At 39.3% G+C, this 26,401-nt stretch overlaps 1 protein-coding gene across 1 annotated transcript in view; it reads left to right on the top strand.

Annotated features, from left to right (window-relative positions):
* The window catches only part of ADGRA2 (adhesion G protein-coupled receptor A2), a 1,412,458-nt gene that overhangs the window by 1,310,929 nt on the left and 75,128 nt on the right, over window positions 1-26,401 (top strand). Inside the window, exons 13-14 of the mRNA XM_044083057.1 lie at window positions 9,847-10,048; window positions 11,128-11,336. Of these exons, the coding sequence (XP_043938992.1) occupies window positions 9,847-10,048; window positions 11,128-11,336 (411 nt within the window). The remainder of the gene's footprint in view (window positions 1-9,846; window positions 10,049-11,127; window positions 11,337-26,401) is intronic.

Genomic DNA, 26,401 nt, shown 5'->3' with positions numbered 1-26,401 from the left:
AACAGGCAAAAACTTAATGTTAAATTCACCTACATGTGTGCGAAAGGGGATAGATTGAGGATTAATTTTGAATGAACGTATATAGTTATACCAGATCTTGACCCATATTGGAGACTAAGATTTGTCATATGGATCATAACTGGCTATTTTTATTAACCGACTTGCGGTAAGTATTTGATAATAAAGACTGAAATCTGGAAGACTTAATCCACCCTTGGCTTTTGGGATAGTTAATTTCCTATATGCTATTCTGGTTGATTTAGGGAACCATAAGAATTTAGAAATTGTGGTCTCCATTTTACGAAAGAAGTTTTTTGGAATATTAAGAAAAACTGAGTTTAAATGGAAAAGAATTCTAGGTAGAATATTCATCTTGATAATAGCAGATTTTGATAACAGTGAAAGGTTAATATTTTTCCATCTGGTTAGATCATTGTTTATTTGATCCCAAACTTTATAAAGATTAGTTTTCATAAGTTCTTGATGGGTGCACGTGAAGTTTATACCCAGATACTTCACTGAATATTTAAGAGGTATGTCAAAAAGGGGGACGTAGTATTCTAAATGCTTCTTAGGATTCAAAGGAAAACAGGATGATTTGGTGGGGTTAAGCATATAGTTAGCAACTTTAGAAAAGAGATCAGTAGAGTTTTGAATTTTCTGGAGGTCTGTGTTAGGAAGCTCAAAGTAAATGTTAAGGTCATCTGCAAATGCCGAGTACTTTATTTCGATGTTATAGATTTTTGGGATATGATGATAGGTCATCTGTTTGATCCAGATAAGAAAAGGTTCAAGATACAAGTTAAAAAGATAGAGTGATAGCGGACACCCCTGTCTGGTGCCATTTGTAATTTTAATAGGATCTGATAATGTTTTATTTATATAAAGGGAAGTAGAGGCATTTTTATACATCATCCTAATAGTATTAATGACCATATCTGGGAAATTAAAGTATTTTATTGTTACATATAAGAAGTTGTGATCCACATTATCAAAGGCCTTAGTTGCATCTAACGTTAAAGCGTATCTTGGATGATTATCCTTTTCAAGAAACATTAATAATGTATGCAAAGTGAGAGTATTATCACAAAGTTGTCTGCTTTATAAAACCCAGCTGCTCTGGAGAAATAATTGACGCCATCACTTTTTGAATTCTATTTGCAAAAATGTAGATATAATTTTCATATCTACATTTATAAGGGCAATAGGCCTATAGTTAAGAGGGTTTGATTTGTCAGAGTTCAGTTTTGGGATGAAAATAATTTTGGAATTATTCATATACTTGTCCGTAATCCCTTCTGATATGATATGATTATACATGCTAAGTAGGATTTTTGTAAGATTACTGCAGAAAATTTTGTAAAATTCACCTGTAAATCCATCAGTAGCCTGGCGCCTTATTAGGTTTCAGTTTTTTAATGGCTGCAGTTATTTCATTTAATGTTACAGGGGCTTTTAAATGGGTAATTTGTGTGGAAATAGTTTTGGGACATTAAGCTTATTGAGGAAGTCTATGTATTGTTCTTTTTGGAATTGACTTTTGGGATTGTAGATTTCCGTGTAAATATCTACAAATGAATTTACAATGTCACTATTTCTATACAGGATTTTCCCTTTGTACTTTATGTCCTTTATATAGTTTGGTCCTTCTTTGATATTTATTAGTCTTGCTAGAGTCTTGGATGGAGTTTGAGCCCATTCTGAGTATCTATGTAGAAGCTTTAATTCAGTCAAAGAATAGTTTTGTTGGTGGAAGAAATATATTTCCTTCTGAATTCCGTGAAGTTTAATTTCCAAATCAGGGGAAAAAATCTTTTTGCAGTTCTGCGTCAATTTTTTTAAACTCTTTTGTGAGCTTATTAATGTACAGACTCTCTTTTTTTTATAATAAAATGCTTTTTGGATAAGTATTCCTCTAATGACAGCTTTAGCCGCTGCCCATTGTATATCTAAAGGGATAATGGAAAGCAATGATTCAGCTTCTAAGTGTTTTAGATATTCATTAACCTCCTGCAAAACATCATTTTTTTTCAGAATGTTACTATTTAGTGACCAAGTGAAAATCTTACTGTCATAATTGCGTTTTTGGTTAGGGTTAATGCCAAGTGACATATTCGAATGATCAGATATAGATCTGGCCTCAGGAGCAAAACTAGCAATTTTAGTCGAGAAAGCATCTGAGATCAGGTAATCATCAATCATAGACCAAACCTTATGTGTGGCTGAATAGAAAGTGAATTTATTAGACTCCCTGTCAATCTCAGATGTTAAAAAAGGGTCAACTAAATTAAAACTATTCATCAAATCTTGAATAGAAACAGTTATTTCGGTGGGCTGTTTTCTGTTCTTATTCGAGCTGTCATTTGATGGATCAATAAGAGCATTCCCAGTCACCACCAATAATGAAGAAATGATCATGGTATGGAAGTAGCAGATTATGTATTTCCTGGATGAACAAATGTTGGTTTGAACATGGACTGTACACATTCAAAAACAAAATCGGGGACTTAACTTGTGGGTATGAGCAAGTGAATAAACATAATCTTTCATTCAAATCAAATTTGGTATCAAGCACTTCTCCAGGGAAGGACTTTTTAATTAAAATAGCTGTACCTTTGGATGCAAGGCTGTTCCCTGTTGATATAATCCGTTTAATCCAATTTCTTTTTTTAATATTGTCCCATTGGTCATTTGTCATATGCGTCTCTTGTAAAAAAAATAATATTTGATTTGTCTTGATAAATCAAGTGCATAACCACCTTTTTTTTAATGTCCTGAAGACCATTTACATTCCAAGAATTCACCCTAATCATCTAACTATAAGTTCAAAAAATAACAATAAAAACAAAATAGGGTCAACAGAGATATTAGTTTCACCAGGAATGGTCCATATAATGATAGGTCCTTTTCTAACATATAAAAAAATAAACTGTACTCAGAACTGATGTTCTGACATCCATGCTCCTAACCTTACAACCTGTGCCTAACCACCCATCTCCCTGATATGATTTTATTTGCAAATGTAAAAGATACAAATATACTGTTGTTAAACATTTTTGTATAAAATAAATGTTACAGGTACGCAACAGGGAGACATAAATACTAACCTCAATAGTCCAAGTCTCTTTCATATCTTATTGAGAAAGGTACTGCAGAACATTTTGTCAGCTACTTCTGTGACTGTGTTCAGAATCGGTTCTTTAAAACTTAAGTGTTTTATAACACAAGTGGCGTAACTTCTGAACTTCTTACCATCACTGTATTCCTAAATATCAATGTTATTATATTCTACAATACTTGAGCAACGTGCATTTCATTTTCTTACAGACACTGTAGGTGTAACACTAACCTTATTGTTCCTTAGCAGTTGAGTGTGTAACCTTTACTGCCCTTACAGAGCCTGTAAGCAGACATTATTGTTTCACAATACCTGAACTATGTATTTTTAACTATGCTAACACTTCCTGTAAGCCTAGGTTACAAGAGCTTAAAACAAGTTAAAATCCATGCTGCGGATGGCATACCACTAGAATTCCTGAAGACTGCAAGTAATTATCTATGGTAACTATCAACAGAGCCTTAAAAGTAGGATGCATTCAGTTCTTTAGGAAAAAGTATTGTACCCGTGCACAAAGGTGGGGGCTCGCGTACACTTAACACTTACTGTCAAAGTCACCCTACTGTCCCTAACTGCCTGTCACTAAGGGGCAGTCAGTGGTTTAGGTTTAGTCGCCATCTATAGTACAATTGTATTTTGACATCAGTTTTATTCCTCTGAATACCCTTTCTCATCCGCACCTGTGAACATGCAAGAAACCTCCTTGTGAACGTCAGGCATCTGTAGGTAGGTTACAGGACATTACAGAAACAAAGACTAGATTCAGTACAGCAGGATTACTCGTTCTTATTTGCAAAGTCTGGAATATATTATCACGCAACTCCAAGGCACTTCTCTAAAATGCTAAGAAATTTAATTAGTCTTGCAATTGCGACACTACCTGATGATGTCTACTTTTCAAAATTTCTCAGCCTTCTATGATCTGTATTTCTAATCTTCATTCTCAGCCTCATCTATACTATTTTTTTTGCATTACCATAACAAAAAGAATCATGTTGATCAATCACTAACTCTGTCATAGAGTGCTGATCAATCAAAAAATGGCAGAATATGTATTTTTTGTGGGGGCACACCCCTCTACAGCCCGGACACCTCCATAACTCCCAGACTTAAATATACCAACCTTAAAGTTGCAAACAGTGAAGCAAAAAGATAACTCCAACAACTTTCGCTAATAATTCCTTGATTGTTCGGTACTTGCTTAAAGAGTCATCGCTGGCCTGACATGCACCCTAACAAAACTCAGATTTGTCTACAAGGATGGTGCTGTTATTATGACTGATGGCTTACCCTGCATGAATTTATAAATATGACATGTACCTTTGCTTGAGTGTTAATGAGACTACAGAGAAACGTTTAGTGCACCTCCATATTTTACAGCTCATAAATCACTTTTTCCATAGAGCATTACTATTGGCATTGTTTATTACTGTGTGCCAGCAGTGATTGATTATTCATCTTTGTTAACTTATTTGTTTAGTTTTTCACTTTTCTCCATGATTGCATGACTGCAGAGTTGATGTATTTAAGTAAAGGGGTGCAGGGGGACTGCTCCCCTGCAAAAATCCTTTTATTTATTTACTGATTGATTGATTTTCCTCCTGATGTTGGTTTGTTGCACTCATCAGGAACTTTGAATTGGTCTTTAAAAGACATAGTGGAACTGTACAGAGGCTGTTAATTACAAACTTTATTTTCACACCAGCTGTCCCTGTCAGCTGTAGTATTCAATCAGAGTAACCAGTTTAGTACAAGTTCAGTTCATCATTTAATCAAAGTATTTGCGTGACGTGCTGCCTTCACACTTTTAATTTGCTTTCTAAACTGTATTGTATTATCACTATATGTTTTTTTGTCCAGAATGTGTCTCCCTAGAACTCCACTAAAAATGAGACTTTCCAGTTGAACATTCTTGTTTAACAAATTGAATAAATAAATAAAAATAAATGTTAGCTGGTCCAAGGATCCTCTTCAGTAATGTCCTATATCAAAGACAATCAGACACAAAAGATGAAGTCAACCACATGTATAAAATGAAATGGATACAGTGAAATGTTAAAAAGTATTACATTATGTTTAAAATACATTACAGTAAAAACTGGTTCTCCCGTTCGATTCTCGGCTGGAATGCAGGGAGTGCCTTCTTTGTGGAGTCTGCATGTGCTCCCTGCGGTTGGGTGGGTGTTCAAAAGACATGCGTAAATGGGCATGCCTTCGTTGAAGGTTGAACGTCGAGCTGGCACCTCGGCATTCGTGAAAATCTACTGCCAATCATTAGCAGACCGGAGTTACGCTGTGGCGACCCCTAACCGGGAAAAGCTGAAAAACAACAACAGTAAAAACTGAACATACAGTTAAAACAAATATAACTTAATAAAAAGGACTATCCACAAGATAAGGATGTTGATAAACAACAGTATAAATACAGTCAAATACTTGATACCACGGAGCTACAATAAGTGATCTAACTCCTTGGTTAGCTAATAGATGACTACCACATGCAGGCACACAAAATTTTTTCCAATGGCTAGTACCAAAGGAGTATAACTTTATTTTCAAAAGGAATGACATTTGTACCTACCCCTAAATTTCAATTAGTAGATAACATCATGGAACTAAAGAAATTTACTAGAAAATTAAATTTAACTATTTTTTTTAGCAAATCACCCAACAATTTCATCAAACAATATGAACAAACTGAATTCAAAGTTCCCAGTACATTTATGCCAATACAGCACCCTACTGTAGATGTATACGAAAGAATTGTATCTAAGGATATATATATAGGTTATACAATCTTCAGAAGAAAGTTGCCCAGGAGAACAATTTAATGCTAGAAGAAAGGAATTTACTCAAAGAGATACAGATTAACAACAATTTAAGGGTTATGAAACTGGACAAGGGAGGGGGGGGGTCGTACTTTACGACCATTTGGAATACAGCAACAAGATACATCAAATATTACATAACTCGGGAAATTATGCTACTACATCTTTAAATGAAATCAACATAGCGTATCAGAGGGTAGATAGCTACATAGAAGAATTTTTAATCGATGGCAGAATAGACAACGGCATTTACAAGTTTATAAAGGTAAAGAGTCCTAGATAGGCCACTATTGTGGGTATACCGAAAATTCATAAAAATATATTAGACCCGCCCTTCCGACCTATAATCTCCGGGAGTAAATCAAAAACGTACTTTATGGGAAAATACATAGATATTAAGTTGAAACATATTTACAATTACGTACCCCACTTAGCAAACGATTCCTGGGATTTTCTAAGGAATTTCCCCATACAAAAATGGAATGATGATCATATGTTTGTCACCATTGACGTCATTGACCTCTTCTCCTGTATACCTAAAACTAAAGGTTTAGAGGCTTTTGCTAATAGCATCAGGAAATATGCTGGAATTGAGTAGGATGAAGTCAGCTTGATAATTGAAATGTTGGACATTATTTTGGATTACAATTTTATTTATTTTGAGGGAGAGTATTATCGGCAGACCGGGGGGTAGCTATGGGAGCAGCTTGTGCTCCCATATACGCCAACCAGGTCATGCTTGATTGGGAAGATACCAACCTTTTTACCAGTCCATATTTTAAATATATTGTACATTATGTCCGATTTTTAGATGACATTTACATCATATGGAAATCAGGTGAAGAGGAATTATTAGAGTTCATTCGGTATCTCAATCAAAGCAGTGATTGTTTGAAGTTCACATATTCCTACAACAAGACTGGTTTAGCTTACCTTGATACGTTAATATACAAGGATGGGGGTGAATTTCATTCTAAAATCTATAGAAAAGATACATTTTCCAATGATTATCTATCATATGTAAGTTGCCATCCTGAAAAACTAAAAAGGAATATATACAAAGGCCAATGTATAAGGGCTATAAGAATGACTACTGCATTCAACATTTTAGGAGAGGAAATCAAATTTATACATAAGTTGTTTTTAGACAGGGGATATCCACAAAGGTTATTGAATGACATTGACACATATGTTAAGAGTCTTTGGAATACTACCTACAAACCATTATTAGGATTACGAAACAACAATATTATTCCTAATCGGGAAGTAACAGGCAAACTCAGTAACAAGAATGAAAACAAAAGTAGAACTCTCATCTTAATGTACAGTCCACATGCCAATAACATTATACAAAGTATGAAGAATTATTGGCATATTATGTTCAAAGATGAGACAATTAAGAATGTAATAGGAGAAAAACCAGGTTTTATATTTAAGATGGGTGCTAACATCAAAAGATTAATGGAAAAGGGAACTTTATACAATAAGGAGACATCCACACATTTTATTCAACACACTATAAGTGTGGGGCGTGTAGTCAATGCAGTTATATTATTGAGAACAAAGAACTAGTGTTAAACAATGCTATGAGATCTAATATTAGATTCATTAAGGGCAATTGTAACACTAGAATGGTAATATATATTGCAATATGTCAAATATGTTTTAATTATTATGTGGGAAAAACAGAGAGAAGTTTAAAAAAGCGTATTTATGAACACATATACTGTATAAAGAAAAAGGACAATAGAAGTGCATTATATAAATATATAGAATCTAGAGGTGAGGAACATTATTTTAAATTTGGGTTGTTAGATAGTGTTAGACATGATCCCAGGGGTGGAGATAATAAGAAAGTATTAAGTTATCGAGAAGCATGGTGGCAAATATATGTAGATGCTACCACCCCACCAGGTCTAAACGATAACATCTCTCTAAAAGCTATATTAGAAGTCAACATATAGTACAAATATGTTCAAATATTTACATATGTATAGATGTTGAAGAGTGTTTTATTATTTATTATGATATGGCATTCAACCATGATAGTTTGGGTGACGAAATCAATGTATTTTTATGGAATTACAAGTTATTAAACATTAGGGTATGTAATATTTATTACAAGTGGGAATGTATTTTTACACATATTTAATTAACATATATTATATTTTATATTTCATTATATTTCATTATATTATTGTGTAGTATAGTCAATCAAATACATATATTTGTACTGGTAATACATTCATTTTTTACATGTATTTACATGATTACAGGAATGGTTATTGTAGAACTGTTATTGATTTCTGATAAATATATTGTAACTTTAAATTTTGACCTGGATTGTTTGAACTGGCGCCAAAAAAGTTTTAAAAGATGGAGGATTTTACACAGAGACGTTCTGAGGAAGCTCAAGATTTTTTGAGTGAAAGCGCTTAACCGAAGTTATTGGATTATCAGTTGAACTCCAGGTTATTTTTATGGACAACTGAGTTAGCGCATCACAAATTGTATTTGATGCACAGTATACGCTTGTTTCCTTCAGCGCATTAATTGGTTTTATTAGTTTTTTATTTTTACGTTTAACAGTACACTTTAACGTTTTGTAGGCTTAACCTCCGTGTGCCTTATAGGAATAAGCATTTTATTGACTGTTCTGCTCAATAAAACAAGTTTAAGCCGATTGTGGTTGCTGGAAGTCTTTGAAAGGAACTGTTTAGTCCAGAAGTAAAGACAGCTGGTCGCAATTTTTTGCGAGAGGAGATTTTAGTCCTTTTTGTTCCACAGTACGTTTGAGCGTTTAGTAGGATTTACATCTTTGTGCCTTGGGGTAAAATACATATTGGCTGTTACGCTCAACGAAGCAAGGTCAATTCGAGGGTGTTTGGTGGAAGTTTGTGAAAGGAATGGTTTCGTTCAACAATAAGGACAGCTGTTTGTATTTTTATCAGAGGAGGTAACAAAACGAGTGACTGGTGCAGTTATACTCCTTTGGTACTAGCCATTGGAAAAAATTTTGTGTGCCTGGATGTGGTAGTCATCTATTAGCTAACCAAGGAGTTAGATCACTTATTGGAGCTCCGTGGTATCAAGTATTTGGTTGTATTTTTTGTTTTTTATTCGGCAGTAGTATAAATACAGTGTCAAAAGAAACGGGAGCACAGTAAAACAGGAATGTTGGAATGAATTTACGTATATACACAGTATCTGCAGAGAAACCTTTATAATAATTAATCAAGTACAGAAAGGAGGTACTTAGAATGGTAATGTGCTGGATAAGATGGGAGTATGAAGGGAAGTTAGGGTGTGAATGTGAAGTCAACCTTTATCAATGAAATGGAAGCATTCTGATTGCTAATAATTACTGCTGTGTGAAAAAGGTAACATTAGTAATAGGACTAGGGATTTATTTGCCTTATTGTCAATTTGACTAAACTTGGACTATTACTGTGTCTCTCCCTTACTGTCAAGAACAGTGTCATGGCATTATGTGACAGAAATAAAATGAGAGTACAGTTAATACTTGTATATTAAAAGAACATCAATCATTTGGAAAAAGAAACATTTTCAAAGCTCTTACTTAGTATAATCATTTAAAAAATGCTATGCTTTTGGCATACTTTAAATCGTTTTTTTATGCATAATGTCTGCCAGCATCATGTGTCATTTTTACAGAACCAAAACTGTATGCCAAAAGCAGATTATCTTAATAATGAAGGCCTTCTCCTCAGTGTCTTAATAATCATTTCTGGCCAGCATTCTAAGGGAGTTTTGTAATCAGGCAAGGAGGGAGGAAGAATTGACAGGTTTATTTCTGTTCTCATCTCCCACCAGTACTGTATAAAGACAAGATGATAAGCTATTTGCATGCCTTTAACTTGTTTTTCTGTCTCCCATCAGAACAGTATTGCCCTGGCTTCTGTTCACCTGCCTCAATCCCTCTTTGCCAGTCCCATTTCCTCAACATCTTCCATGGACTGCAAGCTGCAGTTTGTCGTATTTAGAAATGGGAAGCTGTTTCTTAGCACTGGAAATTCGTCTCGCCTGGCTGACGACGGAAAAAGGAGAAGTGTTTCAACACCAGTGATCTTCACTGGCATAGGTAATACTGAAGCAAATATGCTACACAAGGAAAAAATACTGCATTTAAATAACTTGCATATATCTGTTAACTGGTCCAGTGTGACACCTTTTATTTTAATCAGTGTCTGACTCTGACATGACAATTCTGTTATCATGAGAATTTTTCGAGGGAAACTTGACATCCTGAGCCAGAGTAGATTGAAGTGTAGAACTCCTGGCAATCTCATAAGCTTTTGTATATCTTGAACAACTATGTAGTTTTTTCACTGTTAGCTAGCATTATTTGCTTGTATTTCTGTTTTCTATTACCTGGTTAAGGCGCACATAGAAAAATTACTTATTTTTAAGAGCAACTCAAAGTGGGAACAGACAAGGGATAGCAGGGTTATCTTTATATACTCAGATGTTTTACCAGACTAGAAATTATTCAAGGTTTCAGGAAAAGACAGAGCAATGCCCAGCCATAGGTCAAAAATATGTTTTCCAACTACCGTATAGAAATGCCAGTGTTCCAAAGATGAATTATTGTGTGTGTGTGTATGTTTATTATTAACAAGATAAGCTGGTAGGCTTAATTAGGTAAAAAAATGCCTGTTTCCAGAATATGTACAAAAAAAAGTGACTGATGCATTTTTATCAGACAAATTACTGTATGTAGTACTGAAAAAAATACAAAAATGTTCTATGTTTCAACAAGCAATATAGCTCAAGAAAAACAAAATATCACTTAGGTCACAGTCATGCAAGAAATGGTTAAGTTTAACTAGTGTTAATCTGGAGGCCGTGCCATAATTTGCAGAGCAGACCAGCAAAACATATATTGAGGCAAAGAAGAAAAAGTGTAATAGAAAAAAACTACAGTAGGGGTGGACATGGCACAGAATGTTTACCATCATTGCAGTGCATTACCTATAATACAGTTAAGGGGGCTTAGATTCCGACATTCTAAGTCAGAAAGTGTAACGTGCTGACATTTTGTGAAGAGCAAAACAACTGATACCGATTCTTCTTCATACCTGTACTGCATTCACAGTGGTAAATTGTTCATAGTAGTAGTCAAGGCCTCTAAATGCATTCTTTCTTTCATTTTCTTATCAGATGGCTGTCTCATACGCAACTTAACAGACCCCATCACTGTATCCCTACGTCACTTTACTGAAGGAGTGGACCCAGTGGCTGCATTCTGGAATTTTGACGTGTTGGGAGGGTATGGTGGGTGGAGTTCTGAAGGATGCCAGATTGCCTACGCAGAAACAAACATAACCACCATTACTTGTGGACACCTAAACAATCTTGCTGTACTGATGGTAAGTGCAGAATTAACTCTGGTTTTCTTTGCTGTCCATCATTCTTATGTTTCACCTTCCGCCCATACTACCTGTATCAGATGTCTAATCCAAATGGCAATTTATTAAGTTAAACTTGGGTTCCAGTTTCCTCTGTAAGTTTATATGCCATGATTCTCTTTCATTTATTTAATTATGTTATGCACTCTACTTCCAGCTGAAGCCTTTCTGGTGGTCTGTTGTCCTTAGGAGTGCAAATTTCCCACTGGCTGCCACATCAGGATTTTCACCACTCCTGATGATTTATTCATTTTATGTACATGTAGCAGTTAGTAATTCTAGAGGATAAGCAAACTGTCACATCAAAGGGCAATGTAGCTTTTGGCTTAGTCTACCCATCTCAAGTTCCCTCTCCTATAAGGAGTACTTGTGATACTAGCCAGTAGGTTTTGCTTCTTTCCTAGCAGGACTATACCCCCTCCCCACCCCTTCTCTCACACACGCACATGCATACATCCACATGGGCTCATTCACAGAAACGAACAGTGGTAAATCCTATACCCATGCTGTAGAGCCTCACTGCTGCTGATGTTGCACCAACAAAGTACAGTTGTGTGCACTTACCATAAATGTAGATGTTCGAGTGTATTCACTGTTGCAGTCATCACACTTGCATAATCTGCCTGCAGGTAGCCCTCAGTCGGCCCGAATACCAGAGTCTTGGGATTTCTGCGTCGGATGCTGTAGCCTCATCCATGATGTCAGGTCGTCAGAGGTATAAAACATGCAGCTGATGCCATTACACCAGTTTTTCTTGGCCCAGATGTCAGAAGCTTCCCAAAATAGGAAGCAATCAAATGGTGTGGAACACCTCCAATAAAAAGTAAATACCATTTCCATAAGATATGGCCAAAAAAGAGGATAGGTAGAAAGTATAGAAGACAGGGGGCTGGAGGGAGGGAGGGTAACCAGGACTGCAACAGTGAATACACTCGAACATCTACATTTCTGGTAAGTGTACACAACTGTACTATGTTCTTCGTGTTTCACTGTTGCAGTCATCACACTTGGGTTGATTCCCAAAGCTGAGGAAGGGTGGAGGCAGTCAAGTAGTAGTAAGGCTGGCTAGCAGGCCTTGCAAGACTGCTGTGGCAAATCCAGCTCTGGATTTAGAAAAGATAGGTAAGTGGTAATGCTTGGTGAAGGTGTGTACAGAACTCCAGGTTGCAGCTTCCAGGATGTCAATGGTAGGGACTCCCCTGAGGAAAGCTGTAGAGGTTGAGGCAGTCCTAGTGGAATGAGGCCTGATCCTCTGTGGGGTAGGTTTTCCATGGTGTCTGTAGCAGAAATGGATGCAGTGTGCTATCCATTTAGAAATGGTTGGTTTCGAAATGGCCTTGCCCTCTGCCCCCTGTAGCAAGCTGACTAGCAGCTGGTCAGATTTTCTGAAAGGTTTAGTCCTATCAAGGTAGAACCTGAGCTGTCTGTGCACGTCCAAGGAGTGCAGAATCCTTTCCCCTTTATTCTGAGGATTAGGAAAAAAAGTTGGCAAATGGATGGATTGGTTTAAAGCCATACTGCATACCACCTTGGGCATAAAAGATGGGTTAGTCCTGAGGGAAACCCTGTCCAAATGGAAGATAATGAAGGGTTCCACAGCCATAAGGGCCTGTAACTCAGACACTCATCTTGCTGAAGTGATGGCTAGCAGTAAGGCTGTTTTCCAAGAGAGGAATTTTAACTCTGGCTATAGCTGCAGGCTCAAGAGGGGGAAGCGTGAGCTTCTCTAGTACAAAGTTAAGGTCCCAGGCAGGAGAGGGAGCTCTCCTTGGGGGTCCTAAATTGTTAGTTCCTCTCAGGAACTGTTTGATCAGAGAGTGAGAGAAGAGGGGGTGGCTCAGTATTGTAATGAGCTGAGATAGCAGAGGCATGAATCTAAATTGATGAGAAGGATAGGCCTTTGTGGAGCAGCTCTGCTATGTAATCTAGGATTTGAGGCAAGGAGGGCATGGCTGTGTTCTTCCCTTGAGAATGTCTCCAAGAACAGTATCTATTCCACTTTTCTGTATAGGATTTCCTAGTACTGGGCCTCCTGGCCTCAAGAATAACATCCAGCACCTGTTTACTGAGGGTTGCTGGTGATGTATCCAGGGAAAAAGCCAGGCGGTCAGATTCATGGTTTTCAGCTGAGGATGCAAAATCTGTCCCTCCTGCTGGGACAGCAGAGAGGGGGTCTGATGTAGTTGCCAGGGTGGTACTGCTGTCAGACTGAGTAGGAGTGGGTACCAGTGCTGGCATGGCCAGTCTGGTGCAATAAGGATTGTCCTTGGCCTATCCTGTTTGATCTTGAGGAGTACTTTTGATAGGAGGGGCAGAGGGAGAAAGGCATAGATTGAGAGGTTTTCCCATGTGAAACACAGGGCATCCACTTTCCAAGCTTGGCTGTGGGGAATTCTGGTGCAAAATTTGTTTAGTTGATGGTTTTGGGGGGAAGCAAAAAGGTCCACCTCTGGTGTCCCCCACCTGTGTATTACAAGTTTGAATGAGTTTGGTTCCAGTTTCCACTCGTGTGGGTCTATTAGATTTCTGCTTAAGTCGTCTGCCAGTGAATTTTGTTTGCCTGGCAGGAATTGAGCTTGCAGGTGCACTTGGTTGCTTAAGGCTGTGTTCCACAGAGCCATGGCTAACCTGCAGAGTGGGTGGGAGTGAGTTCCTCCCTGCTTGTTTATGAACCACATAACTGTGGTGTTGTCTGTCTTTTTCAGGAAAACAAACATTAAAAGAAATACCACTGAAGCAGGCTCAAATGCTATGTCGAAGAAAGACAAAAATTAATAAATATAATAAAAAAGAGACACAGTCATGACCGCAGTATCCAGTACTAAAAGATTTTACTTCAAGTGCACAGAGCACAAGCGCTTTCACTATAATAGCTTCATCAGGTGTTTAAAATGCACAGTAAAACACATCTCATATAAAGCACTAAGGTAACAATCATGTGATACATTCCAGTCACAATTTAAAAGCATATTACATACAAAATACCAGCATATAATTTAATAGCACATAAAACATAAGTACATTAGTGAAAGTTGCACTATCTCCTCAAGGGTCTATTTTTAAGTCGAGGTCTCAGGGGTACAGATTCATTAAGACCATGCCCAGAGTCCCCCCTCAACATAACAATCCATGTAGCCCTGAAATGTTGATATTTCCTGCAAGATTCCCTTATGGGGATGTGCAGATAAGCTTCTTTTAAGTCTAGGGTGACTAGCCAGGAGTCCTTGGCTAGCATAGGAAGGAGCTGCTGGAGTGTAAGCATTTTGAATTTTGGTACCACCAGGAAGGTGTTTAGGGTTGACAGATCCAGAATAGGGTGCCAAGAGTTTTCTTTCCTGGGTACCAGGAACAGCCTGGAGTAGAAACCCTGTCCCTTTGCTCTGTTGGCACAGGTTGAATAGCCTTGATACTGAGAAGAGAAAGTACTTGCTTTTGGGCCACTGTCCACTGGTTTGGAGGAAGGTCTGGCAAAGGTTTGGGGTTGGCAGAGAGTGGAAATAGAATCTGTATCCCTGGGATACAATGTTTAAGACCCATTGGTCCTGAGTAATATACTCCCAGTTTTTTGCATGCAGGGCAAGTTTTCCTCCTAGGGGTGCAAGTACTTGGGCATGGCTTGGATGGATTAAGTACAACTTACAAGTTCAAGGATTAAGTACAAGTCAGTGAACTTTTTCCATAGGGGGTGGCTTACCACTCCCAGTTTTTGAAGAGGGAGCACTCCATTGTTTAGATTTGTGCATACCCTGAGACTATAGTCTTTGTGGTCTGTTGCCCCTGGGTTTGGGCTGAGAAGATCTGGAAGGGACTGGAAAGGACCAGTTTTTAAAGGCCAATGCCTACTGAATCTAGGTGGCGGTACCTGTAAGAAATCTTTAACAGTTTGCATGGATTTAGCTTTTTCCTCTAGCTTTTTAAGAACCTCTTCTGCCTTAGAGCCAAACAAACATTCTTGGTTTAATGGAGCATCAAGTCATTTTGCCTTGACATGGTCTGGCAAGATTTGTTCCTTCAGCCAAGCATGCCTTCTCAGAACACACCCAGTGACAGCAGCCCTGTAAGATGCTTCTAAGGTGTAAAAGGAAAAACTTCAAAGATCAATACACGTTAGGTTCAAGCAAGGCACCCTTTATTACTTGCAGCAAGGAGACAAAGCATGTAGGTACAAGGTTTGTCCGATTATCTGGTGGTCAGTATGTTATTCTTATACACTTCTCTTCATGTCACACAGAAAATGTTAGTACTCTACTGTTGACGTAGTTGAACAGCTTTCTGTATGTTACACAGAAAATGTTACCAGGCTTATTGCTGACATGATCAGATTATTGCGGTCTTGCAAAAACATTTGAGAAAAACAACCTGGCCTTGGGCTTATTTTAAACCACCTTGTCTTTTCAATTCTTCCATTGCGCAGTTCTAATATATGCAATACATTTTGTCTAGATTCAAGGTACATTTCTAGCTTTGGTACAAGAAGTGCTGACTATGGTTTAAGCTTTAAAATATCTATTGTTTTCTTTATCAAGACTTCTAGCAGCTGCACATTTTCTCATGGCATAAGCAGAAATAGAATGTCTCTTATTAAGTTTCCGGTAGCTGCACATATTTTCATTGCAAAAGCAGAATAAAGTGTATTTTATTAAGTTTCTAATAGCTGTGCAGATTCATGCAGTATAAACAGAATAAATGTATTAACCCTTTTAAGCCTTTAATGTACTAAGCATGCACATTGCTATTATGCATTTTCCTAACATTTCCCCCCTTTTAATACTTTTATTCTACTTTCAAAATGAGCATAAACAGTTTTTTCTTCCCATAACTTCTTCCCACTCAGGATTTGCAGTTAAGTGAGTCATTTAGTTTAAGCCCATGAAAGCATTTTCAGTTTTTCAGTAACTCTGAGTTCAGCATCTTGGTATAAGGTTTCCGAAACTGAAATGTCTACAAAATATTTTATTAGACCTTTTATGCAGGGGATGCAGCAGCACCCACACACCATTAGTAGAGCTACCCTTACACAGAAGGCAATCAGAATGTTCATCAGGATACTGCCCCACCCCCCAAACAATTTCTGGAAAAAGTCCATCAATGGATTTGGTCCTGGTTTGGTCATGGCCGACACCTGCTGGATTATCTCATGATGGTTGTCTATCTCGTGTTTGTGGTCAGGAATATATGAACAGCACTCCTCCTAGATTAAAGCGCACATACCTCCTCTCACCGCAAGGGTGAAGTCAAGAGCCATGTGATTTTGAAGTACCACTTTTCTCATGGCAGTCAGTTCATCGGTTACCAATTCTAGGACAGAAAAGATTGCATTACTCATTATTTCGAGAAGCTTGGACAATTTTCTCAGTTCCCAGATTGATTTTGTTGCTCCATAAGCTGGTAATACGCCTGCCCACGATATTACAGTATCGCTCAGATCCATGTGCGACAGTCCTTTGCTGTTCCCTGGACCTAAGTTTTGATGGTTTTTCCAGGCTGCATTGATTTGTCCCACTGGATTGACAGGCTTCTTGATTTCTCGGACATTCCAAATCTTCCCTTGAGGTAAAACTGTAGTGTGTCATATGGCCGGAACCAGGTATCCCAAAAAACAGCTGCCGGACCAATTCTCGGGTAGCCATTTATATGCTTTTCTTCCACATATAAAGTTACAATCTTCCACTTTAGTAGTAACTTTACTATACCCTTGCTCTGCATGAAACATTTTTCTGTCAATTATAGACAGTTGTTTGTAGAGATCAACATTATGTTTTACTTCTTCAATTGTCCTATGCATCAGTTCAACAAATGAATCATAGTTCGTGTTGCAATAGAATTTGATGTTATCGGATTTAGTGTAGCATCTATAGGGAACAGTTACATTGCAATAGCTCCAACCCACCTTGACTGTATCATTCTTATAAAAACACACAGTTCCTTTCTGTCTAATAGACAAGTGCAATGCTACCTTATCTTTCGATGTGACATCTGATGTATCATGAATTACATTTTCCCAGGTCTTGTTGGCCCCTAGGGGAACTGCAGTCAACAGTAGCCCCCCATATGCTGTTGGTAAAGCTGTGCAAATCCAGCAATTCGAAACATTGAAGGTTTCAGCATACATATATTTGATTGCCTGGTAAGTATTAAAGTTCGGGTGCCACTTTGCATGCTTATTCAGTTCTACTTGTGTGGCTGAAAAAAGAAATGGCCACAATAAAAAGATTATTGTCACCAGTACAGACAACAGGATGGTCATGTAATATTTTTGTGGAAACGGTTGTTCTGCATTTCCATTTTCTCCGGTTCTTCCAAGTAGGTGTATTTGGATCTTACTGGAGTCAGTCATCTTATTTTGGACACATGATCTTACTCTCTTCCCTAATAGGACCTTCAGCACCGATGGTTTCTTCACTGGGTTTGAGACAGATCAGTCCTATTGATCTGACCCCCCCTTTGTAGCTAGACTTTGTGCTTAGGGTCCCGATGGAGAGGTAAGATCTTTGTCCAATTCAAAGTTCTTTACTAGCTTGCAGTGCGTCAGGTGTATCCACGAAGCTCGTTCTGCTATTTTGACTGCGGTAGGTGTCGAACGAAGCACCTGGTAGGGACCTTCCCACCTTGGCGATGCCCAGTTCTTTTGCTTCACGATTTTAATCCATATCCAGTCTCCTGGCGTCACTGCCACTTCCGATGTTTCGGTTTATTTTTTATCTGAAACTAAATTTGACTGCAACAGATGTTTAGAATTCAACAACTTTTTCATATATTCAGCTAGTGTAAAATCAGCTTCCTGGTCTGATGACATGAGAAGTTTCCACTGGGGTGTATAATAAGCTCTTCCAAACAGTTTTTCAAAAGGAGTCAATCCTTTTGCTGTAGGGACAGTTCTCATGCTCAACGGTGCCAGGGGTAAACAATACAACCAAGTTTTTCCTGTCTCAGCTATTAATTTTCTCAATTTGCTTTTTAGTAAACCATTATGCCTTTCAACTATCCCTGCAGACTGTGGATGGTATGCACAATGATTTTTTAAAGAAATACCAAAATGCTTACTTAACTGCTGTATGGTTTGATTTACAAAATGTGTACCACTGTCACTGTAGATTCTTTCCGGAATGCCAAACCTAGGAATAATTTCCTTGACAAGTATTTTTGCCACTGTAGCTGCATCCAGATTTTTGGTTGGAAGGGCTTCCACCCACCTGGAAAACATATCTAAAATGACAAGACAATACTTTTTATTTTCACATTTGTTCAATTCTATGAAATCCATACAGATAGTGTGAAACAGATATGATGGTGTGGGGAAACTCCCTTGCTTGGGCTTAATCGCCCCCTGTGCACAATGTTTGTTACAAATCTGATACATCAAACAACATTTTTTAGAGTAGTTTGTAAATCCGTACATTGTGAACACTTGGTTCACCATCTGTACCATCCCCCCTGTTGAGACATGGCACTGCCCATGGCTCAACAATGCTGCATAGCGAAACAAATTAGAGGGTAGTATCGGTTTTCCTTCTTGAGATGTACAGCCCCTTTTCGAGGATCGCTCCTTGTTTTATCCATCGCTGTTTTTCAGCTTGCGTAGTAAGTGTCTGCATTGTTTTTAACATGTCTAGATCTAAAGTTTCGGATGATTGCAATTTCTTATCTAAAAGAAATAGTTCTGTGGCCGAGTTCTGTGGCCGCTTGTTTTGCAGCTGTATCAGCTCTCGCATTACCTTTTGAAATCCTATCCTGTTGCTCGGTGTGAGCTGTACATTTGCAAATGGCCACTTTCTGAGGTAACTGAATAGATTCTAAAATAAACTGTGCTTGATTTATAGGTTTACCAGTAGATGTTATCATTCCCCAGTTTTTCCACTGTTGTGCAAACACATGTACAGTGGAAAAAGCGTACTGGCCATCCGTAAAAATGTTTACACATTTACCCTTTGCTAAGGTACATGCCAGTGTCAGGGCAATCAATTCTGCTGCTTGTGCAGATAAATTGTGTGGTAAAGATTTTGCTTCTACAATCTCAGTATCAGAGACTACTGCATATCCTACTAGGTTTTTTCCTGCAGGACCCCTTTTGCACGAGTCATCCACATAATATGTCACCTCGGCATTATCCAAGGGGACGTCCATGAGATCTTTTCTAGGTAGGGTCTTTTGCTCAATTACCTGCAGGCAGCAGTGGGGTGTGCCATCTGCAGGGGTTGGGAGCAGCGTAGAAGGGTTCAAAGTTGTACATCATTCAATTGTCATATGAGGTTGGCTCAACAATATTGTCATGCAGGAAAGATGCCTAGCAGGGGAGAGATATGCCACGTTTTCTTGCAGTAAAATGAACGTGACTGCATGGGGCACTCTCATAGTGAGAGAGTGGAACAAAACTACTGAGGCTGAAGCCTGTACTGCCATTGCAGCTGCAACTACTGCTTGTACACAGTGGGGTAAGGATCGTGCCACTGGGTCCAGTTGTGATGAATAGTAAGCGATGGGGCGCTGCTTATCCCCATGCTGTTGTGTTAATACTGATGTCATGTAACCCTGATTGCAATCTACAGTTTGGAAAAAACTTTTATGATAGTTTGGCAATCCCAGAACTAGTGAGGATGCTATTAACTGCTTTAGTTTACAAAAAGCAGACTCTGCCTCTTGTGTCCATTGTAACAAATCCTGCGCTGCCATAGGCGTCTTATATATAAGGTCAGTTAAGGGTGCAGATTCCAAAGCATAGTTTGGAATCCAGCTTCGACAAAAATTAGTTGTACCCAGGAAGGACATCATTTCCTTCTTGGTAGTGGGTTTTGGTGCTTGTAAAATTGATACTTCTGTCCTCATCTAACGTTCTACCTTCCTTGGATATTACATATCCTAGGTATTTAACCTGTTTTTTCCAGAGCTGCAGTTTGTCTTTGTTTACCTTATGTCCCTCAGCAGCTAAAAATCGTAAAAGTGCTATGGTATCTTCCTTACAGTCCTGGTGGGGGCCGCCAGCTGAATGTCATCAACATAAAGTAAAACCTGGCTACCTCTTGGTGGGTTGAATCCCGCCAAGTTGCTTTCCATTTCTTGCGAGAATATCGTTGGACTTTCACAATATCCCTGTGTTAGGTGTATATCTTTTTTCCTGAAATGTAAATGCAAACCAATACTGGCTGTCAGGGTGCATCGGTATCAAAAAGAATGCGTTGCTAATGTCTACCACTGAAAAATACTTTTGTTGAGGTTTTAAGTCATTCAACAGGGAGTGTGCATCTGGCACTATGGGTGCTCTTGGTATTATCGTGTCATTTACAGCTTGTAAATCCTGGACCATACGCCATTCTCCATTGGCCTTTTTAACTGGAAATAAGGGTGTGTTGCATGGTGAATCGGGAGATTCTACTAGCATCCCTCCTTTAAGTAAGGATGCTATAATAGGCTTTATCCCTGCCTCTGCATCTTTTCTTAAGGGATACTGTCTTTTTTGGGGTCTAAATACTGACTTTGGAGTGATAGTAACTGGCCCCGCTGTACGAATGAGTCCTACATCTGATTTCCCTGTTGACCAGAGAGTCTCTGGTATATCTCGCAAGGCATTTTCTTCCTCCTTTAATAGGAGTGTCCATCAGCTGTCTTTACTAGATTGCAAGTGTACAGCTGGGTTGGTCTGAGTTATCCAATTCAATTTTTGTACTTGTATCCCCTGTCCTGACGGTTCTAGTTCTGTCTGTTTCTCCCATCTCGTGGCTTTTTCTCCTAGGTCTGTCCATTTTATATTCTTGGTTTTAGTTAAGCTAACATGTGGTAATCGATTAGATTTATAAAGTGCAAAGAACTCCTGGGGCAGTGAACAGCTGGCTACACTGTTCCCTTATGTGTCCCAGTACAGGTTACGCAGCATCAGTCTATTTGTATGATTTTTAAATAATTCTTTCTCATATTTCTTATCAGGTCCTGGTGTGTTACAAAAATACAGGGTACAGTGCAACAGGTGTTGCTTGTCAATGTCAAGGGACAGAAACTTACTGATGGCTACGTTCATTAGTTCCTCGGTCACAGTCCCTGGACCAGTCGTAACCAAATCCTGGCTGTACCAATAAAACATTTCACCCTCCGATTGCACCACAAAGGTATTATTTTGTCGCTGTGCTTCCATACCCTGCATGGTTGGGACTACTGCTATACCAAGTATCTGCATGAGGTCTCTGCCCAAGAGATTTACTGGGCATTTTGCAGAAACTATAATTTTGCTTTTCTGTGTTAATCCTGAAACTGGATCAGTTATTGCAATGTTATGTGAGAGAGGCTCCTGATACAGCTGTCCATTAGCTGCTTTGACCAGTATGTCAATACTGTACATCGATGTCTGTGCTGTGACTGAAACCTGGTTCAAGACTCCTGAGAGCACCCCAGCACTATCAGGTTTTACCTCATATCATGCGTTCCGGCCCCAAAATCCGGACAACACCAAGAAAAGAGGGGGGGTGTCCATATTCATCAAGGACACCCACACCTCAAGGTTGCTGGCAATGCACGATGCATCGGAGACCATCCAGGTGCAATTAACCATAGGCAAGACTGCTCTGCAATTTGTGGCATGTTACAGGCCACCCTCTCAAACTCAGGAACCTCACATAGCTTTCCTGAAAACACTGGAGGGGATAAATGTATCTCCAAACACCATCATACTAGGTGACTTCAACTACCCTAATATAGACTGGAATCACTACTCAAGCCCAAACACTCTAGCCCAAAGGTTCCTGGAGTTCATAAACTCAAATGCCATGGAACAACTAGTCACCATCCCCACAAGAGGTGAAAACATACTTGATCTCATCATCATGAACATGGGATCACAATGTTCAACACCGGAAATATACCCCTCACTGGTGAGATCAGATCATAAACTAATCTCACTGGAGGTCCTCATCCCGCCCCCACCTGAGATAAAAAAGACCACAGTGAAGAACTTCTCAAAAGCCGACTTCACACTTCTAAAGACTAGTGTGGTCTCCTTTAAGGCCCCCGAACCGGCGGAAAACACTACTCAAGCCGCTGAATCACTTACAAATGCCTTCTACCAGCACCTACAGGACTGCATGGATCAGGCAATCCCAACCAAAACAAAGACTCTTTGTACCAAAGGCAAGCGTCCAGTCTGGTGGACCCCAGCCATAAACAAGCTCTACAACAAAAGGAGGAAGCTACTACAAGATAGAGCAAAATCCTTAAAAGGTAAGACACCTTTGATCATTATAAGTAAAAAACTAAGAGCTCTCATAAAATCATCCAAGGCAAATTTTGAGAGAAAAATCGCTAAGGACTCAAAAGACAATCATAAGGCCTTCTTTAGCTATGTTAGAAACCTGGGAGGAAACTCCCAGATATGCTCAGAATTAGCTCAAAATGATGTGAAAATTACTGAACCTACAGACATTGCCAACATACTGGCTGACAGGTTCAGTGCAAACTCCCCCCCCCCCAAAGGAGAGATATCTATACCAGAGGATTGTAGCCCCCCAAACATCTCTAACGCCCAGGTGAGAACTGCTCTCTCCAAGGCGAAAAACACAGCATCCATGGGACCGGATGGTGTCCCCGGCTGTGTGCTCCACGAACTCAATGAGGAATTAAACCCACAGTTAGGACAGCTGTTTAATCTTAGCCTCACCTCAGGATACGTACCCAAGGAGTGGCACACGGCAACTGTGGTCCCACTTCACAAAGGTGGTGCCTCCACAGACCCTGGAAATTACCATCCCATCAGCTTGACAAGCCTGATCTGCAAAGCTATGGAGAGGATCATAATGGAACTCATAAATAAAGACATAGGGAACTTGCAGACTTTGGATCCAACACAGTTTGGCTTTGTCAAAGGCAGATCATGCCTTTTAAAGTTGGTTGACTTTTTCGAAACAGTCACCAAGGCCATTGATGAGGGAAAGGCAGTCCATACAGCCTACCTCGACCTGGCAAAGGCTTTCGACACAATACCCCACTCAGGTATCATTGAAAAACTCATCAGCTTAAATGTAAACCCATACATCACAAGATGGGTTGCAAACTGGCTAAGTGACAGAACCCACAGGGTCAGAGTTGCTGGCGCCATGTCAGACTCAAAGCCTGTCACAAGTGGTGTCCCACAGGGCTCAGTCCTGGGCCCACTCTTGTTCGGCATCTACTTTTCAGAAGTACAAGCAAACACAGGAGGGTTATGGCTGACAAAGTTTGCAGATGACTGCAAACTGGGCACCATAGTCGAGAACACATCTGACACAGATATCCTTCAGAAGGGTCTCACGGAAACGGAAAACTGGTGCCAGAGCCATGGCCTAAAGTTAAACGCCAAGAAATGCATAGTCATACCCTTCGGGAAAAACAAGGTTACCCCTAGCTACCATATAGGTGACAATCCACTGAGCACAGAAGAGGTTATCAGGGATCTGGGGACCCAGGTTGACAGTAACCTTTCGTTTGACACTCACGTTGCTAAAGTAGTTAGGAAGACCTTCTACATTGCCCACCTGATCATGAAGGGATTCACATCTAGATCAAGGGAGGTCATCGTCCCCCTGTACTCATCACTCATCAGACCAATGATTGAGTACAATGCCCCATTCGGAATGTATCTGACCCGACACCTTCAGCAGCTGGAAAGGCCGCAAAAGTTCCTCACCAAAAGGATAAAGGGTCTCAAAAATATGTCTTATGCTGCCCGACTTAAAGAACTCCAGCTCTATGCAGTCGCTTACCGCTTGCTCAGAGGTGACCTGTGCCTGACATACAAGGCCATGTCAAACCCAGATTTGATGAACATGATTCACCTCAAAAAATCTAGATCCCTCAGAACTACAAGGGCTGCAGACTTAAACCTTGACACGGTTATTAATAGGACGTGCTGGAGGGACAGATTCATCACCCAGAGACTCCCTATGCTGTGGAACAAAATCCCGGTACATGTGAGGCAGAGCACCTCGCTGGCCCTGTTCAAAAGAAATCTTGACCAATGGATGGGAGATCGCAGATATACCCCAGGGATTACCTCAGTGTCACTGCTTGACAGAGGCACAGCAAAATAATGGGCATAGTTTCCTTCAAACTAAAGGGGTGGCGAAAGCCACAAAACTCTGGGCTAGGCTTATAAATGCCCTTGGGCAGATAGCCTAGTATGAACCTATGAACCTATGTAATCAGGTGACTATGTTTTCTGGTAGTTTGGAGGGGTGTATCAGGGTCCGTGATGCCCCTGAGTCACACAAAAATTTGACTTCCCTTCCTTCTACCAAGAGTGTAACTTCTGGTTTTGTGTCTGCTAAATAAAGCTCCAAGATCAATAAAGCTGGGTCTAATATTTCGTTTTCTTCATTGTCACTAACTTCCTGCACTTCCTTTACTCCTTCTTTCACATTCTCATTTGTCCTTTCTTTACTAGCCCCTTCTAGTGATTCTTGACTATCATATAGTCACTCCTCATCCTCCTTGTCTTCCGTTGTTGCCTTCTTATTTTTCCTGCAATCCCTTGTCAAATGTCCTTTTTTACCACATTTAAAACATTCTCCCCTTTTCTTACGCCCTTCAAAGTCCTCTGATCGCTGATCAGACTGCTTGCTTCCCTGTGTGTTTTTCTTGCCCTTTTTCCCAGACCGTACTACATAAACTTCTGCTCTGTCTTCTACAGAAAATACTTGAGCTTTCTTTTTCTTTTTGCTATTAAAATGCCTTTCGGCATGTCTAGCATATTCAAGTAATGATTGTAACCTGCTGGTACGATGGTCTACCATGTGTTTTGTAATAAAACTGCTTATAGGTGCACTACTGCCTTTTAAAAATGCATTCTTTAACTGCTGTTCATATGGGGAATCGTGCGTTTGATCTTCAGGAACCTGCATTCCACAGTGGTTATTAAAACATTCTAACAATCTGGCATAGTACCGGTCGATTGTTTCACCTTCTTGTTGAATGCATTGATTAATGCAAGTCCAGTCTGCCCTAGGTTTCCATTTTTCAGAGATGCGGTCTGTAAGACCTTTTACTCTTGTGCCTAATTCTGAGCTGCTATGTGGGAGGGGTCATTGTGCAGTATCACGAGGATTCCAGTTGCCACAAATCATGTACCAATCTGGCCCTACAATTTGTCTAACTACTTTTTCTACTTCTTCTCCATTTAAGTTATAACTTAACCTCATTCCTTGTAAGACTTCTGAGAATTTTCTAAAATTAATCTTCGGATGGGGAATTCCCTCAGTGGCTTTCCGGATATCTTCCGGAGTCCAAGGCCTATATACTAAGATAGTTGGGTCCTGATTGTCCTGACCTGCCTGAGGATTAGGTGCTTCTATAAGCGGGCATATTTCTTCTTCTTCTCCTATAGATCGTGAATTCTTAACTATTTGCCATAACTCAATACCTTCTTCTGAATTACTTGCCTTTGTTTGGGACCTGGTCCCGATGGGATCTCTGATCTTAGTTAGTTTTAGTTTTATAATATCTCTATCTTCAGTGACCACAGGATATAGTGGGGGTGGACTAACCTGTTCACTCGCTTCATATTCTGGTAAGGGAGGCGTTGGTGCTGATGCTATTACTAAGTTATTATCCTCCTTATCTAAAAACATTGCTTTTGAATCTTTGTTCGTTTGGTCCCTACGGTGTACTTCCTCCAGCCACCTGTGTGCCTGAGGAATTCCTAACCGCCGTTGCTTTTTTACCTAACCCTTGGAATCGTTTTTGAGTTGTTTGATAAGTTTGATAAGCGAGGATTTTTTTAAATTTTCTGTCGAATTCATATTTATTAACTCATTTTGAAAAATATCTAATATTATCGGCGTGCTGCGACTGCATATATTTTGCGTCTTCCGTTAACGGCGGGTTCTGGGGTGTTTTTGTGCAATTATTACCCATTTTATTTTACCTTTGATTGTTACGTAACCTCTCTTAATTTTAACATGTACCACGGATTTTGTTATAGTCTCTTCAGAATGACTGCCTACTTATTCTGTTTCTCCTGATCTATGACAAGACAGTACTCTTTTTTTTTATCCCTGACTGTAATAAAAATA

This window comes from Protopterus annectens, chromosome 9.part0, assembly GCF_019279795.1.
Source record: "Protopterus annectens isolate FY-2018-M chromosome 9.part0, PAN1.0, whole genome shotgun sequence".
Lineage (NCBI taxonomy): Eukaryota > Metazoa > Chordata > Ceratodontiformes > Protopteridae > Protopterus > Protopterus annectens.
This window is presented reverse-complemented; position numbering and strand designations above follow the sequence as displayed.